Source organism: Pteropus medius, unplaced genomic scaffold (genome assembly GCF_902729225.1).
Source record: "Pteropus medius unplaced genomic scaffold, Ma_sr-lr_union100, whole genome shotgun sequence".
Classification (NCBI taxonomy): Eukaryota; Metazoa; Chordata; class Mammalia; order Chiroptera; family Pteropodidae; genus Pteropus; species Pteropus medius.
Window position 1 is genome coordinate 387,385 of NW_024351733.1, and position 18,892 is coordinate 406,276.

At 34.3% G+C, this 18,892-nt stretch overlaps 1 protein-coding gene across 1 annotated transcript; it reads right to left on the reverse strand.

The window, feature by feature from the left end:
- Positions 1-6,840: 6,840 nt before the first annotated feature.
- Positions 6,841-7,770, reverse strand: LOC120589016 (ferritin heavy chain-like). The gene has a single exon (XM_039846414.1). It carries the CDS (start codon positions 7,657-7,659, stop codon positions 6,913-6,915), a length of 747 nt encoding a protein of 248 aa, XP_039702348.1. The 5' UTR covers positions 7,660-7,770; the 3' UTR covers positions 6,841-6,912.
- Positions 7,771-18,892: the final 11,122 nt, after the last annotated feature.

Here is an 18,892-nt window from a genome sequence, read left to right on the forward strand (position 1 = left end):
AATAATGATTAGAAACATCCCTAACCTGGCAAAGGAAATAGACATACAAGTCCAGGAAGCACAGAGAGTCCCAAACAAGATGAACCTAAAGAGCCCCACACCAAGACACATAATAATTAAAATGCTAAAAGTAAAAGACAGAGAGAGAATCTTAAAAGCAGCAAGAGAAAAGCATTTAGTTACCTGCAAGGAAGCTCCCATAAAACTGTCAGCTGATTTCTCAACAGGAACTTTGCAGGCCAGAGGGATTAGCATGAAATATTCAAAGTGAGGAAAAGCAAGGACCTACAATCAAGATTACTTTACCCAGCAAAGCTATCATTTAGAATAGAAGGGATAAGAGCTTCCCAGACCAGAAAAAGCTAAAAGAGTTTATCACCACCACACCAGTATTACCAATATTAAAGGAACTTCTTTAAGAAGAAGGAATATATATATGTGTATTCCTTATTATACATACATATATATATAATAAAATAGCAATAACTACATACCTATTAATAATTACTTTAAATGTAAATGGATTTAATGTTTCAATCAAAAAACATAAGACGGTTGGACAGATAAGAAAAGAAGCCCTATAATATGCCGCCTACAAGAAATCCATTTCAGATCAAAAGATATATGCAGACTGAAAGTAAAGGGATGCAAGAAGATATTGCATGCAAATTGCAATTTAAAAAACCTGGGTAGCAATAATTATGTCAGACAAAACAGACTTTAAAATAAAAGCTTTAAAATAACAAGAGGAAAAAAAGGACATTTCATAATGATAAAGAGATCGATTTAACAAGAGGATATAACTCTTGTAAACGGTGACCCATCTAATATAGGAGCACCTAAATTCATAAAGCAAATATTGACAGACAGAAAGGTAGATATCAACAATAATATAGTAATAGTAGGGAACTTTAACACTCCCATTGACATCAATGAATAGATCATCCAGACATAAAATCAACAAGGAAACAGCCCTCTTAAGTGATACATTAGAGCAGATGGACTTGATATTTTTAGGACATTTCACCCAAAAGCAGCAGAATATACATTTTTTTCCAAGTGCACATGGAACAATTTCCAGGATAGACCACATTAGACCAGAAAGCAAGTCTCAATAAATTTAAAAAGATTGAAATCATGCTAAGCATCTTCTTCAGTTATGATAGTATAAAACTAGAAATCAATTATAGGAAGAAAACTGAAAACCACACAAACATGTAGAGGCTAAATAACATGCTACGAAACAATAAATGGCTTGAGAACAAGATCAAGGAAGAAATCAAAAGAAACCTTGAGACAAATGATAATGAAAACACAACAACCCAAATCTATGGGACAAAGCCAAAGCAGTTCTAGGAAGGAAATTCTCATCAAGAAAAAATGATAGAGGACCCAAATAAATAAAATCAGAAATGAAAGAGGAGAAGTGACAACCTACACCACAGAAATACAAAGGATTATAAGAAAAAACTGTGAACAATTATATGCCAATGGTTCGGGTAACCTGGAAGAAATGGATGAATGCCTAGAAACATACAATCTCCAAGACTGAATCAAGAAGAAACAGAAAATCTATGAGACTGATAGCTACTAACAAAATTGAACCAGTAATCAAAAAATTCCCAACAAACAAAAATCTTGGACCATATGGCTTCACAGGTGAATTTTATCGAACATTCAAAGAATTAACATCTAATAAATTTTTCTCAAACTATTCCAAAAAATTGAAGAGGAGGGAAGTCTCCCAAGCTCATTTAGAGGCCACCATTACCCTGATTTCAAAACCAGACAAAGGCATTACAAAAATAATAATATCATAGGTCAATATCCCTGATGAACACAGATGCAAAAAATCCTCAGTAAAATATTATCAAATTGAATTCAGCAATATATTAAAAATATCATACACCATGATCATGTGGAATTTATTCCTGGGATGCAAGCTTGGTTCAACATTTGCAAATCAATTAAGGTGACACACCATGTAAACAAAATGAACGATAAAAATCAAATGATCATATCAATAGATGCAGAAAAAGCATTTGTCAAAATCCAGCATTCATTTATGATAAAAACTCTCAGCAAAGTGGGTATTGAAGAAATATACCTCAACATAATAAATAAAGGCCATATATGACGAAACCACAGCTAACATCATACTCATTAGTGAAAAGCTAAAAGCATTTTTCTTAATCTCAGGAACAAAGTAAGGGTGCCATTTTCACCACTTTTATTCAATATAGTATTAGAAGTCTTAGCCACAGCAATCAGACAACAAAAAGAAATAAAAGGCATCCAACTTGGAAAGGAAGAAATAAAACTCATTATTAGCAGATGACATAATACTATGTATGGAGAACGCTAAAGATTCTATCAAAAAACTATTAGACCTGATAAATGAATTCGGAAAAATAGCAGGATAGAAAATTAATATTCAGAAACCCATTGCATTTTTATACACTAATAACAAACTATCAGAGAGAAACTTTAAAAAATCCCGATTACAGTTGCATTAAATAATACCTGGAAATAAATTTAACTAAGGAAGTAAAAGATCTGTGTTTGGAAATGAGACATCGAAGAAATTGAAGAGGAAATGAATAAAGGGAAGCATATACCGTGCTTATGGATAAGAAGAATTAACGTTAAAAATGTCTATACTATCTAAAGCACTATATAGATTCAATGTAATTCCTATCAAAATATCAATGACATTTTTCAAAGAACTAGAACAAATCATTCTAAAATTTATGTAGAACCACTAAAGACCCCAAATAGCCAAAGCAATATTGAGAAAGAACAAAGTTGGCGAAATCAGACTACCTGATATCAAACTATACTAAAAGGCTATAGTAGTCAAAACAGCATGGTACTACCATAAAAACAGAGACATAGATCAGTGGAACAGAATAGAGAACCCAGTAATAAACCCACACTTCTATAGTCAATTAATCTATGACAAAGGAGGCAAGAGTATATAATGGGTAAAGACAGCCTCTTCAATAAATAGTGTTGGGGAAACTGGACAGATACATGCAAAAAATGAAAACTAGATCACTTTCTTACACCATATACAAGAATAAACTTAAAATGGTTTAAAGACTTAAATGCAAGATCAGAAACTAAAAAACTCCTAGAAGAAAACATAGGCAATAAACTCTCTGACATTGCTCTTAGTAATTTTTTTTGGATCTCTCCTAGTGAAAGACAAAGAATAAACAAATGGAACTACACCAAACTAAAAAGTTTTTGCAAAGCAAAGGAAACCATCAACAAAACGAAAAGTCAGCCTATGGGATAGGAGAAGATATTCATCTATGATATATCTGATAAGGGGTTAATATTGAAAATACGGAAAGAACTCATACAACTTAATACCAAAAAAAATCTGATTAAAAAATGGCAGAGTAGTTGAATAGACATTTCTCCAAAGAGGACATGTAGGTGGCCAATAGACATAGGAAAAGATGCTCAACATCACTAATCTTCAGAGAAATGCAAATCAAAACCACAATGAGATCTCACCTCACACCTGTCCTAATGGTTATTATCAATAAATCAACAAACAACAAGTGTTGGCAAGGATATGGAGAAATGGAAACCTTTGTGCACTGTTGGTGATATCGTAAATTGGTGCAGCCAGTATGGAAAACAGTCTGGAGGACCTCAAAAAAGTTAAAAATAGAACTACTATAGGACCCAGCAATTCCACTTCTGCGTATTTATCCAAAAAATACAAAACACTAATCTGAAAAGATATGTGCATCTTTATGCACATTGCAGCATTATTTACAATAGCCAAGATTTGGAAGCCATCTAAGTGTTCATAGATAGATGTATGGATAAAGAAGAGATGATACATATATACGATATAATGTTACTTGATCATCAAAAAGAATGAAATCTTACCATTTGTGTCAACCTGGACGCACCTAGAAGATATTATTCTAAGTGAAACAACACAGAGAAAGACAAATACCACATGATTTCAGTTATATGTGGAATTTAAAAAACAAAATAAAGGAACAAACAAAACAAACTCATAGATACAAAGGACAAACTGATGGTTGCCACATGAGAGGGAGGTTGAGGGACTAGGTAAAAAAGGTGAAGCGATTAAAAAGTACAAATTGGCAGTTAACAAAATAGTCATGGGGATGTAAAGTACAGCATAGAGAATATAGTCGGTAATATTGTAATAACTATATATAGTGCCAGGTGGGTACTAGACTAATCAAGGGGACCACTTTGTAAATTATACAAATGTCTAATCACTATACTGTACACCTGAAAGTAATACAATATTGAATGTCAAGCGTAATTGAAAAAAAAATTTAATTTCTATTGTTTTTTTAAAAGAATATATGCCATTGAATTGAATTAAGCAGCCAAGGAGAAGACAAATGAAAATTGTTAATAAGATACATCAGACTCAAATAATGTTCTTGTTGAGAAGCTTACTTAATCACCTTGTTATTTTTGAGCATAATATAATCATTTATTAAAATGATAGAATATTTTCCATGTTGAGAAAATAATAGCTTTGTATTATGTTGATATTTGCCTGAGGTGAAAATAGGCATGCTATCAAATTCATTGGAAGTGTCATGAGAATTGATATCTGAGAGTAGTTGTGGAAACACATTTAAATTTAAAAATCTGCAGGAGTTCATACTTAGATATTGCCTCACACCAACTACCGTTCGGGACTAGTGCAGTTTCAATTTATAGACTTGCATCAGGTATTTCAGGGCAGGAGAGAAACTTGACAGGTTGTCTGTCGAACCTAAAGCAGAATGCATTGCAATCAGGTACTCATCCAAAATTGAATAATAATGTAGGTAATAATGTTGATGATATTTATTGGATGAAAAAGATGGATGTGTAAGATGCTACACATTAAGCACATTACTCATTATATATTTATTTAACAATCTTGGACTTTATTAAAATATTTGTAGCATATATGCCTTTTTCTAATAATTAAACGTCTGAATTTTGAGGAATTTCAGCATCTTATTTCCAAAAAAAATGCAGGCAAAGACTGATTTTGACCCAAAGGTATATTACTTACCAAAATTCAGGAATTTATTCTGGAAAATCAAAATGAACAATTCTGCTGCTAGTGAGATGAATACAAAGGTAGAAGGAGGTGAAGAATATTAGCTACTTAGCAGCCTTTCTCTCAACTCTGATATAAGTACTGGAAAAAAAATATCAATGTTATTATTCCCAGAAAGCCATTCGTTTAGAAATAGAAATTAGAATATGATGAAAAAATATGGTGTTAGAAGTTATCCATTAGGAAACAAAATGAATATGTGTGAACCTTCACAGCAAAGTTTCCAGTTGCTCATGACTTCTTAGTGAAAATGAGTGAGGTTTAGGTACCCCAGGAACGTGCTTCTGAAGCAACACATGATGAGATTTTTTAACGTTTCCAAAGCTATTTTCTTGGTAATTTACCACCATGTTATAAATTTACAATGTAGATTTTTTACATTAAAGATAAAAAATTCCTAGTGTAAACAAAAACAGAAACACAAAACAAAAAATCCTAATTCAATTAATACAAACATTTTATAAATGTGTATCTCCATTTTTCACTGAATACCTACTAATATTTTTGTGGCATTGTCTGATACTGAACTTGGAAAGGCTGACCTAAGAAATTAAAACCCTGCAACTTAAGAGGAAAATACTTAACACTTTTCAGGTGAGAAGGGATGCCTGTAGTGGCCCTTCCTAGTGTGTATTTCCATTCAGAAAATTGTTATTTTATCCCTTTCACCCTTTCATCTTTTTTTCTTTTTAGTGGCATCTGTACAAGAGGTAAAGAGAAACATGTCATTTACTACCTTAGAGGAGCTATTTACTCTACTGTAGTTACAGCGGAGCCTGGTAAAGGTGTGGTGATAAGAAGACATATTAGCTTAGGTTCTCTTGGCAGCAAATAACAAAAATTAAATCAAAGTTGGATACACAAAACTCAAGGGCAGAAATACATCCAGGCTCAGGAAAGGCCTAGAAAGCAGCTATGTCATTTCAAATAATGCAATCGCTGAATTGGTTTTCAGCAAAGGGTATCTTCCTGAGCAAACATTCAGAATCTAGCCTGGAGATTTGAAATAAACTCTGCTGCTGGATACACACACTCACAGGATACAAATGAAAGAAAACATTCATAAGTGGATGTTTTTTAACTGCGACGTGCATGCCAGACATTGGTGACTATGAGAAGTCAGCTCCCTGTCTGTAGGAAAGCCAGCTTAAGGCTCATTTGTTTTTATCACTGTTGCCCAGTGTTTGCTTGTCAAGGAGATGCTCTACTATTCAGACTTCTAAGACTCCCGTCTTGCTACCCAGGCTTAACTATTAGTATTTGCATAATTTAATAAAAATAAACATTCCAGATAAAGCTGAAGACCTCCTTTATTTTAATCCCTAACCAATCCCATTCCCTTTACCTTTCCCCCCGAGGTAACTGCAATCCTGATTTTCAGGCCATGTTTTTATACTTTTACTCCGCATATGCACCCACATTAACCAGGTTCCCGAACCACCCACATCACTCCACATTATTTATAAGGGTAAGAATAATTTTGTGTTTTCCAGGGTCCTATGGAGTACCTTCTCCGTCCATCCATGGAGATCCCGGGGTGCACGGGAATGGGGCATGGGTGGCTGGAAATTCCTTGATACCTGCTTAAAACTTAAAAAGTGAGAGTTCTGCACACACTAGTCAACCAGAGACCATTATTTATTTACGAACCAAATAACTTTATTGGAAGAAATCGCAAAATTTGAAGAAAAAAACAAGTGAATGTTTTGCAAGGGCAATACTGCAATATGAATGCTCAGCATGGTGACCCGTGGAAGTCGCCTCATGGCTATCGGGAAGGCAGTCCAGGCTCAGTTCTTGTTGCTGTCGCCCAGGGTGAGCTTGTCAAAGAGGTACTCTGTCAGAGTGGATTGCAGGGACTCCATCTTGCGCAGGTTGATGATATGGCTCCCCAATTCTTTGACAGACTTCACTTGCTTGCGGTGGTAGTGATGCTCCAGGAAATCGCACAGGTGGGCGTCATGCTTGTTGGTAGCCAGCTGGTGCGTATCGGCCAGGCTCTGGTTCACAGTCCTCTCCAGGTGCAAGGCGCATTTCATGGCTTTCAGGCCACTCTCCCAGTGGTTGCTGTCTGGCATCTTGATGTCGCGCAGGCGGATGCGGCCTCCGCGCAGATTCTGCAGCCACATCAGTGTCTGGGCATGCCCCCGCTCCTCTCTCGACTGCCTCAGGAAGAAGGGGGCGACGTGCTTCAAGGCTCCTTCCAGGTTGTCGAAGTGGAAGGCCATGGACAGGTACACGTAGGAGGCGTAGAGCTCCAGGTTGATCAGGCGGTTGACGGCATTCTCACAGAAGCGGTGGTAGTTCTGGCGCACTTGTGAGGGCGGCCCATTAGGCGCAGGCGCCAAAGGTGGCAGCACAGGAGGCGGCAGGACTGGCAGCGCAGGCACTATGGGTGGCAGCAGAGGCATGGCTGGTGGCGGGGCCCCTCCGGGTATGAAGGCCAACGAACGACTGTCGGGGGAGGTGCGAGGTGGGCAGCGGCAGGGGCCGCGGCGGCGGCGGCGGCTGCTTCGGGGGCCTCGGAGCATCCCCATGGTGGTAGATGAGGGCAGCCACGGGTTGTCACCAGCGCCGGTGGTAGGGACCTCTCCGAAGGACTAGGGGAGCAGTCAGAGGAGGTCGCGCTCCGCCGCCAGTCCGCGGGCTCTGAGGTAAACCGGAAGTGACGGTTACTTACCCAGCAGGGTTTGCGCGAGGCGGTGGGAGGGCAGGAAAGGGGTCCGAGGGGGACGGCACCGTCCGCGTCTTCCAGGTTCCATCCGAGCCTGGGCGAACCGCGGGGCTCGGTGCTCCGGGCTCGGAGCGTCTGGCATATATAATATTTTCAAATGTTATTCATGAATATAGGTGCAACCACTTTGATTTAATCACCTGCATGATTTCTTTGAGGAACTTATTTAAATATTGTCCTAACGTGGTTGTTTTGTGACACATAGCGCTTTTGTGGTATCACTGGTTATATTTTACTATCACAAAGCTTTATTGGAATGACTTCAACGTCCATACCAGTGACAGTTCTGATGACCTCCTCACTCAGTTCCTAGACCTTATTAACTCCAGAGATCTCCGCTTTTCTCCTTCTATTCCTGATCAAGTTCACACTTCTCTGACAGCAGAGCCTCACCTCCAAAGTCTCAGTGACTCTTTCCACTTCTCCATCTTTCACTCTTTTTGAACTTTTTCTTAACTCTCCCATTCTCTCTCATCTCTTAATCTTTCAGCACGGTCCTAGAAACACATTCCTTCTGCCCTGTCCAGACCCCAAACATGGACTGTTTGAATGACCTCATCACTGACATCCTACATTTCCTCGCCCCCTTCACCTAGCTTGCCAATTTCCTTCAAGTACAGACCTCTGTTTTCTCTGGCAGGAAACAAAGATTTAGGTACATTCTTAGACAAAAAACTTAACTGTGTAGATATATTTATTTCTTCCAACCTCATTTGCACATCGTCGCCACTCAGCAAGTCTTTTTTTCAAGCCTTCAATTATGTTCTATGGAATGAGCCACCATGGTTGGGAGTACCACCCATCTCAAATTGCCTTTCATTAATTTATTCATTCAACAAATATTTATTGTATAATATGGCCTAGGCACTGGTTTAGGACTTGGGCATATATTTGTAACAAAGAGACACAAAGTCTCTTCCTATGAGGTTTATATTCTAGTGGAGAAGCAGACCAAAACAAAAGCAAACACAAAATTGCCATTTTTCCCTCCTTATTTTCTCAAGTAAATACATAAAGATATTATACATGTATATGGAAATTTAAAATAGAAAATATATTCTTAGAATTCAAGGATATTATAGTGGAAGATATAAGAGCAATCTAGGTATTTATAATTAATTTATTTGTGCATTAATTAAGCAACCATTTATATACTCCAAATATGTGTCAGACACTGATTCTGGAGATACAAAAAAGAATCAAATGTGGTCTCTGTTCTCAAGGTACAAGACAGAGTGACAGAATATTATAAGTGTTCTCAAATGGTTTTAAAGTTATGGATAAACTGCTTGTTTTCACTTCAAGTTTTATTCCCATGAATTTGACTAGCATACCTTTTCTTGGGCTTCTATTCCTTTTTGGAAGCTTATGCTATTTTATAATCAGTGTTTATAAAGAAAATAAAGGATCAGATATGAAATATTACAATGTAAACTTATCTAATCAGTTTTAGAGGCATTTAGTTGTTGATTCTGTAAAAAATAGAGTAATAATGTCTTTGATAAGTTGATTGTAATGATAGAATCACACATTAGAGATGGGAAAGAACTACATGATCAGTTGAAAGTACACTTTCAAAATTTCCTTGCAAGATTTCATTGTAGACCGCACTGTAAGAATCTATTTAAATAGAAGAAATCTTGATTTTTGTAGAACATGTTCTCATTATGTCCCGATTATTTAATAATTTATCCCCACAATTTTACCCTACGGATAGTTAAAATAATAATACTCTTGTATTGAATGGTTATATGTATACTAAGGGGTGATAATAGTGTTTCTCAGATATTTCATTCCTCATTTTTACCTCCTAAGAAAGAAGGTAATGGCAAAAGATATATAAGAGAAACCTAAGGTTTAAAAACTAATTTTTTTAATGGAAGTCGATAAACAAACATGGCTAGAACTTTAGAATTCCATGAAGGAAATACAGATAAGTGTAAACAAAAGCATTCCGTCCATTTTTTCTTTAATGACAAATATAAAACTAAATATAAGCACAGAATGAGAAAACTTAAGAGCAGATTTTTTAAAATATGAATATAGGACTATAAAATAAAGGTTTCTTTGAAATGTTTGTGGTCAGTTTTTATATCGTATTAGTATTAGTCAGGGTTCTCTAAAGAAACTGAACCAATAGGAGATTATCTATCTATCTATATCTAGGAAGGTAGACATAAATTAGTAACATTTACATGTCCTCAGACAAAATTTTATAACATTAAGAACACAATAAATGGCCAAGATTTTAGCCATTTGAGAGGTCTTCTAACTATATACCAGAGAATTTCATGTGTACCCAGCATGAACCACCTTATAAAATAGAGTTGCTTCTGCTTGATTACTTCCTAAATATTATGATCTATATTAGTGAATTGGAGCTGTGGATCAGATGATAAAATATGCATACATTGAGAGAAGAATACCCTTCATATTTTTATCTGGAATTTATATAAAAAAATCAAATGAACCTTCTAGAAACATGAAAAAAATATTAGCCTGATGTTTTCATCTTGGGAGTTTGAGTAATTTGTTCTCCTTTAGCTTCACGTTCTTTATTTTCAAAAGTGGTTTTGGACTATATCCTGTTGGAGATACTTTGGCCAAATGATTTTATGTCCAGGGATTTTAACCCTTGGCTGTGAATCAAAATCAATTGGGGGAATTCTGATTCCATAGGTTTGGGGTAGAACTCTGTTGTTATATGTACTTTTAAAAAGAGCCACAAGTGACTCATATTTAGCCAGGGTATGGAATACTGATTTTATGCTATTTGATGCAAAGAACAAAATGGGACTCTCTAAGCCTATGTATTGCTTATAATTTATCTAAAATCATACCTTGCTAAGAAAAAATGTCAGTGGTCATAGCTGTGGTAAAATAGCTGTAGTATATCTCTTTAAAAAAAAGATAGTTATAGTGTTACCGGTAGAAATATGATTAAAATGGACAGCATATTCGAGTTTTCCAGAAAACAGATCTAATAGGCTATTTACATTACATTACATTACATGATATGATATGATATGATATGATATATAGTGCGTGTATAAATATATATGAGAAAGAGATTTAAGTAATTAGCTTCTGTGATTTGGGGGGCTGGCAAGTCAGAAATTTGCGGACATGTTGCAGTCTTGAGTCCAGAGGCTGGAAACTGAAACAGAATTTCTATATTGCAATCTGGAGGCATAGTTTTTTCTTTCTGAGAAGATTTCAGTCCTTGCTCCTAAAGCCTTCAACTAATTTGATGATGCCCATGCACGCTATGGAGGGCGTACACTAGTTGGGTGTCATTGCTTTTAGTCTCTCAGCAGACAGGTATTAAATATATGCATGTTTACTAACCAGTATATCAGCTTTACTCAAAGCCTACTAAATTAAGTGTTAAACATATCTAAAAAAGCACCTTCACAACAACTTCTAGACCAAACAACAGAGCACCATAGCCTAGCCAAGTTGACACATAAAATTAATCATCACAGATGGTAAACTCAGTGAGGGCTGATGCAGGCAGAAGAATGATGAAGTGGGCTCAGAGTGAATGTGATTGGATATCTGAGAAGGGCTGGTGGAAGCTGTGTGTGGGTGGAGGAGGCAGCAAGGTTGCAGACCAAGTGAGTCTGTTGGGGCATGAAAATGGTTCCCTGAGCTAGTGTTTAGGTCTACAATAAACAAAGTAGACGGTTGAGGGTAGGCAGAGGCAGGATGTCAGAATTGGGACCAGTTAAGCTTCATTTAACCAATGAGTTTCATCACATTGATTTTCATAATTTGTTCTCATTCCCTTGTTCATCTGTTCATTATATGCTGCTCCAGTCAGTCTTTCAACCTGCTCGAGCATTTGTTTATTAGCTTGGTGGATGTTGCTTTTGGTTGTCAGTACTGCACTATTCATTTTGGGGGTAACACTTCATATGGAGGCAGTTGTTGCCTGTTGATTAAACAGGCCAGTGTAATTTCTCTGCACTCTGTAGTAATGTCAGTTTTCTTTAACCCCAGGAAGAATTTTTGCATAAGCAAGTTGCTACTATTTCTAGTGTGTTTACTGCTACTTGGATACTTGCAAAACTTTGTATCTTCTTACTTCTTCTAGCATGACTCTATTATCCTGTGTGCCCACCAGTTATATGCATATTATCTAAGTGAATTATTTTGTCCACAGGCTCCTCTATTTGATATTTTCTTTTCCATTTTACACATGCTGAATTTTAATTTTTTTCTAAATTTGGTTACCTTGGATAATACTATTACTATTGTGGGTTTTTTTTAAAGCCTTCGAAAGTCTTTTGGGCTTATAAAAGGCACAGGGCTCTTGAAAAGTAAGTCTCAGACCATGTAAAATGCAGATTCTTGGCTCCATTTCTAGAAAATTCTAAAGGGTATATGGGGAGCAGGATTCCACAAATTTACATTTTAAAGGAGCTCATTTCTCTCTAGTGCACTTAATAGCTATTTTACGTTTATCCATCATATTGCAATATATACTTTACAAAAATGAAACCTTTTATTTTGGAATAATTTTAAATTTACAGAACAGTTGTAAAGACAGTACAGAGAGTTCCTATGTACTCTTCATTTTCTACTAATGCTAATATCTTACATAGTACATATATTAAAATTAAAAAAAATAATGTTGATATATTACTTTATGTTATTTTATTTTTTTAATGCTTACAGCATCCAATATTCCTAGGTGGTCTCCCATCCAGTACTAACCAGGCCCGACCCTGCTTAGCTTCTGAGATCAGACAAGATCGGGCACGTTCAAGGTGGCATGGCCATGATGTATTACTTTAAACTCTAGACTTTATTCAGATTTATAGTTTTATTTAAAAAATTTTTTTCTGTTCTATGATCCAATCCAGTATGTCACATTAAATTTAATTGTCATATCTCTTTAGTCTTCTATGGTCTTTCATAGGTTTTCAGCCTTTCCTTGTTTCCCATGACAGTTTTGAACAGTATTGGTCAGGTATTTTGTAAAATGTCCCCGAATTTGGGTTTGTTAAGTTTTTCTCATGATTAGACCCAAGTTCTGGGTTTTGGAGAAGAATATCATAGAGGTGAAATGTCTTTCTCATCACATATCGGGGGGTACATAATACCAACATGACCTATATAACTGGTGATGTTAACCTTGCTCATTGGATTAAGGGAAAGTCTGCTGGATTTCTTCACTGCGAGGTTATGTTCTCTTCCTTATAATCTATTCTTTTGGAATCCAGCCTACACTCCGAGGGGGGTGTTTAGCCCCACTTCCTGGAGGAAGGAGTATCTACATATATTATTTGAAATTCTTTGTAAGAAAGGTTTGTACCTTCTTCCCCATTTACGTATTCAATTATTTATATTAGTATGGACTCATGGATATTTATTTTATATTGTGCTGTAACTTTAAAGTTTAGTTAATTTTGTTACTCAAATTCTTTTAGCTTGGGCCATCAGTACTCCTTCAGTTTGGCTTCTGTGTCCCTTTGATCTGCCTCCATCCTTTTGTTTTTTTAGTATTTCCATATTTTCTGGCACTACGTAATGCTCTAGGCCCATCTTGTATTTTCATTGCCCCAGCACTTGAATTAGTCATTTATCCAAGGATGTCTGAGTTTTGTTTTGCTTTTGCTGTTTTGGAGAAGGATATTTAGAAACTAAGGTCTGGATGCTAGATGTGCTTTTTGCTTGTTGGGTGTCATTGTTTCTAGTCTCTCAGCAGACAGAGCTATGAAATATATGAATGTATACTAACCAATATATACACACATATCTATAATCATTTCTATGGGTACATGTCTCTATACATATTAAACTAAACATGAGTTCATACTAATGTCTAAGACTCTAATCCAGCATCACACAATTCATTCTAGTCTTCTCCTCTTGCTTATTTGTAATTTTTTACTGATAGTAAGAAATCTGACTTATATTATTTACCATTTATTTACTTGTTCAACCCCAGTATACATGTAGTTTCATATTTTTAACCATACCCTGATGAAAAACAAATTTGCCAACTAAAATTGTGTTTGTGTACAGTTATTTTTTGTTTGGTCTTATATTTCCCAATCAAAACATCATTTTCCAGGCACTTATGTCAGCAACTTTTCCCCTCCAACCTTTAGTGCAGTTATGTTATATATTTGTAATACAGTTAGATTCATTTGTCACAGTCTGCATTCTATCCTGGGATACTCTGATTTTTTTTTAAATGTAATCATGTATCTTTCATCCAGTAAGATACAGAACAGTTTTATCGCCCTAAAATGTTCCCTGTGAGTCTCCTTTGCATCATTCCTTTCCAACCCCTGACCAATACTGATTCATTTCCCATCTCTATAATTTGTCTTTTCCAGAATGTCAAATAAACAGAGTCATATAATATGTAGGCTTTTGGACCTGGCATCTTTAACTTAGCAACATGCATTTAAGATTCATCTATGTTGTGCGAATCAATAGTTTCTTCCTTTTTATCACTGAGAAGTATCCATTGTCTCAAGTACCAAGTTTGTTTATCTATTTACTTGTGAAAGACAATTTATTTCCAGGTTGGGATAATTAGGCAGAAAGCTGCTATGTTAAGACTATGTTTAGGTCTATAGGAAACTGCCAAACTGTCTTCCCTAGTAGTTGTATCATTTTACATTTCCACTAGTCATGAATTTGAGTTTCTTTTGCACTAAATCTTTGCTAGCATTTGGTATCATCAGTTTTTAGATTTTGGCTATTCTAGGAGGTGTGTAGTGATAGCTCATTGTGATTTTATTTGTATTTCCCTAACGACATGATGTTGAGCATCTTTTATTTGTCATTCATATATCTTCTTTGGTGAAAAGACATAATTTTTTTCTTTGTTTTATAAATAAACAATATATAATGCAGTACGCAATTAATGCCATATGTAAAAATTAGGTTTTCTTATTTTTGAGTTTTAAGAGTTCTTTATATATCCTAGATATGAGTCCTTTTTAAAATATACTCTTTTGAAAAGTGAAAAAAAATGAAGCGAATACAAGGTACAAAAGAAAAAAGTTTTAATGAATAGTCATATGAAAAATTTTGAAGTTGCCCAATTGAACATTAGAATATTTTAGATAAGTGAATACTCATATTAGCTGGCTAGTTAAAGTATGGTTAAAGTGAATGGTTGAAGCATTGCCTCTTGATTTTAGTGCAAGTGCCATAGAATTTCTCTAAATAAGGAAGTTAAAGTATACCCATATCAAAATTCTGTCTTACTACTTTAACATCATGAAATCTACTAAATATCTTGAGACTTTAAAGCACATTCTTACAATCAATAAATAAAAATATATATGAGATATAAGTAGATCCCTATGATATTTGCTTCCTCTTTATGCACTGAATATAGCTTACCTCTATTTTCTGGTTATAATTAAGCTGCATAAAATAGCAACATTATACTGGATGCTAATTCTGTGCCAGGTAACATGCAAAATCATGTTATATAGATTATTGAGATTTATACATAATCCATTTGTTTGATTTCATAAGAAATTTAGGAGGAATATATATTGTGTCCAGTTTACAGAGGAGGAGCCAGAGGCAAAAGTATCATTTATCATGCCTCATTCACAGGAGGAACTAGGGCATAGTTGCTAATAATGGTAGAAAACATTATTTGGCTACATCTAACAAAGGAAATGATGAACAGTTCTTTGACAAGTTAATAAACATGTTCAGAACACTTTATTATGTCATGAAAAATGATATGGTAAAAGAATAATCCAAAATGAAATTGTTTATATTTCAAATCTTTATAAAACAGCTTTTTCATAGGTATTGTAAACACTGCAAAAGAGATAAAAATGTAATTGATATTATTCATGGAAAAATCAAGGACTGCAATTGGATCTATAGAGTAAGAAATATAAATCTGTGACATTAGTTGCCTACTGCTTAAAAGAACAATGTATTAATTCTCATGGTCTAATGTATTTATTTTTATTTCTTTGAAGCTTTCTTTTATAGATCATGTGCCACCACTGTTTAAAATTCTCATATCATTCCTTCATTAAAAAAATCATTTTTTAAGTACCTCTTAAAGAATTTTTTAAATACAAATGCATGATGGGAAAACTTGCTTAGTGTTTGCATATTTGTCTTAGTTCACAGAATTGATCATCTAGGTAAAAATTATTGGTACACAATAGTTTTATCAGGCATTATTCTATTGATACTTAGTATACAGCATTTCTGGTAAAGGGTTGGATGCACATCTGATTCTTATTCCTTAGCAGGCACCATGTTTTTCTGCTCTGAAATCTTTTTAAAAAGCCTCATCCTTGAACTTTTAAAAGTTAATTAGCATATATTTTGGTATAAATCATTTTTTCATCCCTTGAACTCTATACTCTATGGATCTATTTCATTCTGAAAACTTGGATATTTCTTAAACTCAGGGATATTATTTTACTGATGTCTCTTTGATGATTTCTTTATTTCTTATATTTTCTTATTTTAGGACTTCTGTTAGTTTTGTGTTGAACTTAATCACTACATTTTAAAATTATCTCTTAGATATTTAATCACCTTTTTATTCAACATTCTGTAATATTTCCTAGATTTTACTTCCCTTTTGCTTGATATAGTGCATTATTTAATTCATATACAGAATATTTAAATTCCGGAAATAGTATTTTAGTGTTTTATTCATAGTATATAAATGATATGAAATTTCAAAATATTAATTTATATTACTTGCTTAAACTAAATTGTAAATACAGATAAATCCTCATATCTGAATTTTTTCCCAAGTGTGTTCCACTTGATCTGTGAAAATTTAATAGGTATTACTTAAAAAAAAAATCAGTTCTGAGGTGAAATGAGTTTAGGAAACCCTGCATTTGACAAATATTAAACTTATTTCTTGAATCCATTATCGTAAATGGCATTTAAGAAATTCATAGGTATTGGGAAACTCTAAGAAGTCATTTTATACAGAGAATTTTCCAGATTTATTTTGCTAAAACTACTTATCAGTTAAGGAACATATTAAGTAAGGCACAGGGCAGTTGTAAGAAATGAAACAGTTCTACTTTGGCATATACAGCATTGGAAATATATTGTTTACAATGAAATTTTGTTAAATTTAATGTGGTATATTTCTAGAAATTTCTAATATCTTTGTAAAATAAATACATTAAGAAGTACTTTCTGAATACAAGAGTAAGGGAATATCATTTATTCCTTTGTACCCCATTTCATTTCCTCCTCTAAGATTTCAAAACTAATTTTTTTCATCTTTGCTTTGGTGACAGTTTGGACGTTTGGTTGTCTTTTTTCTGGATGATTATAATGACATAAATGAAGGGAATTAAAGGAGTACTGAAAGGCTCAACTGAGTTTATTTCAGCTTTCCTCCTTATCAGTATTAGGAAAACAGCATGCAATCAAGATCTGTCTATATAGAGCATAACTGTTGACAGGGTCTAAAAAAAGCACTGTGTAAGATTATTTCTTGCATAACATTTATTATAATCAGATCAATAATGGGCCATAGAAATAGCTTTGTAAAACTAGAACCAATCAGTCAATATACATGTTGATTGCCTGTATTTTTGTAACCAAGTCTGCTGTATTAGATATTGCCTGTTTTGTGGACAAATTACGGTAAAAAAAAAGGCATCCATTTATAGCAGTGTGTGCCTTTTTTTTTTCCTCCCAACAGGAGGGACAAAATAGTTTCAGAAACATTAGAAATATTTTCAATGTAGTCAATTTTGGATTTGCAACTATTACTTATTTAATTTAACTCATATGATTGTGTTCATAAGCTCCTTTTAAATGTAAATCTTTGCTGCATTATAGTGCATTATTGAACTACAGTTCATTAGATAATGAAATTTTATGAACTTTAGTAATTTTTCCTTTTCATATTTAAGAGTAAAAAATTAAGGTTCTTATTTTAAATAATAACATTTGTAACTTTTGGTAAAATGGCTTTAGTTTAAAAAGGCAAACATAAATAAATGAAAAACTTGTTACTATCTTCTACAATCACCATCTTGCAGAACACAAATTTCATATTCACATTAAAAAGACATATTGCTGATGTTGATCATTAACTAGGAAAATGAGCCATAGGGGATACATTATGCTAAAGAACAGTTAAATGAGACATATTTCCAAAACACTTGTCTCTTGAAAATAGCCTATAACTAAAATCTTTTAAACAGCTTTATGTCATTTTATAAATTATTATACTGAAAAGGTAATAGCCAATACCCAAATTTAAAATGCAACCACACACCTACATTGTATGACCTCATGTATCCATAAATTGAAGTCGTCCTTTTATATTGATTTTAGTTATAATAGTGAATATTCTGGTAGTTGGCAAAAAATTATAAATAATAGCTTTATGATATAATAGCAGCCTTGGGAATTGACAATTCATGATCTATAGTCTCAGTGTACTGCTACTTCATTTAAGATATGTAGGTACACAATGAATGCAATATGCATTTTTTATTGCTTTCTTAGGAGGTGTTTGGAAGACTTGGGCAGTTCTGTGTCAAATAGTTCTCAGGTGAAAAGCTGACCCTACCCATTACAAGTTGTGTGAGTTTGTGGGTATAGTGATTTACTCATCAGAACAACAAGATTAATAATACCAGACATTATAAGTATTAAATTCAGTGATGAATTTAAAATGACACTAATAGTACATTGAGTCCATTGGTTTCAATCAATACATGGTAGCAATTTTTTTTTTAATCTTGACCTCGAGAAAGTAGTCAATTTGTTATATAAAAACTCAACTTAATTTTTAAACTTTAGATTCTGTTGTTGTAAGTTTGGGAGGCTAATATACTTTCTCTCTTCTCTTTAATGCTATCATTTTTTTCTTTTCTAGCTAGTCACTGAAATCTTATATATTTTTTTTCTGATAGAAGTGTTAGTAGGTAGTATATTTCTAACATCTGAATAGCTTTTGGAATCAATAAATCCCAAAGATTAGTCTGAGACGGAGGAACTAAACTTCAAGAAGTAGCTTATAGAAGGCTACATTTATATAG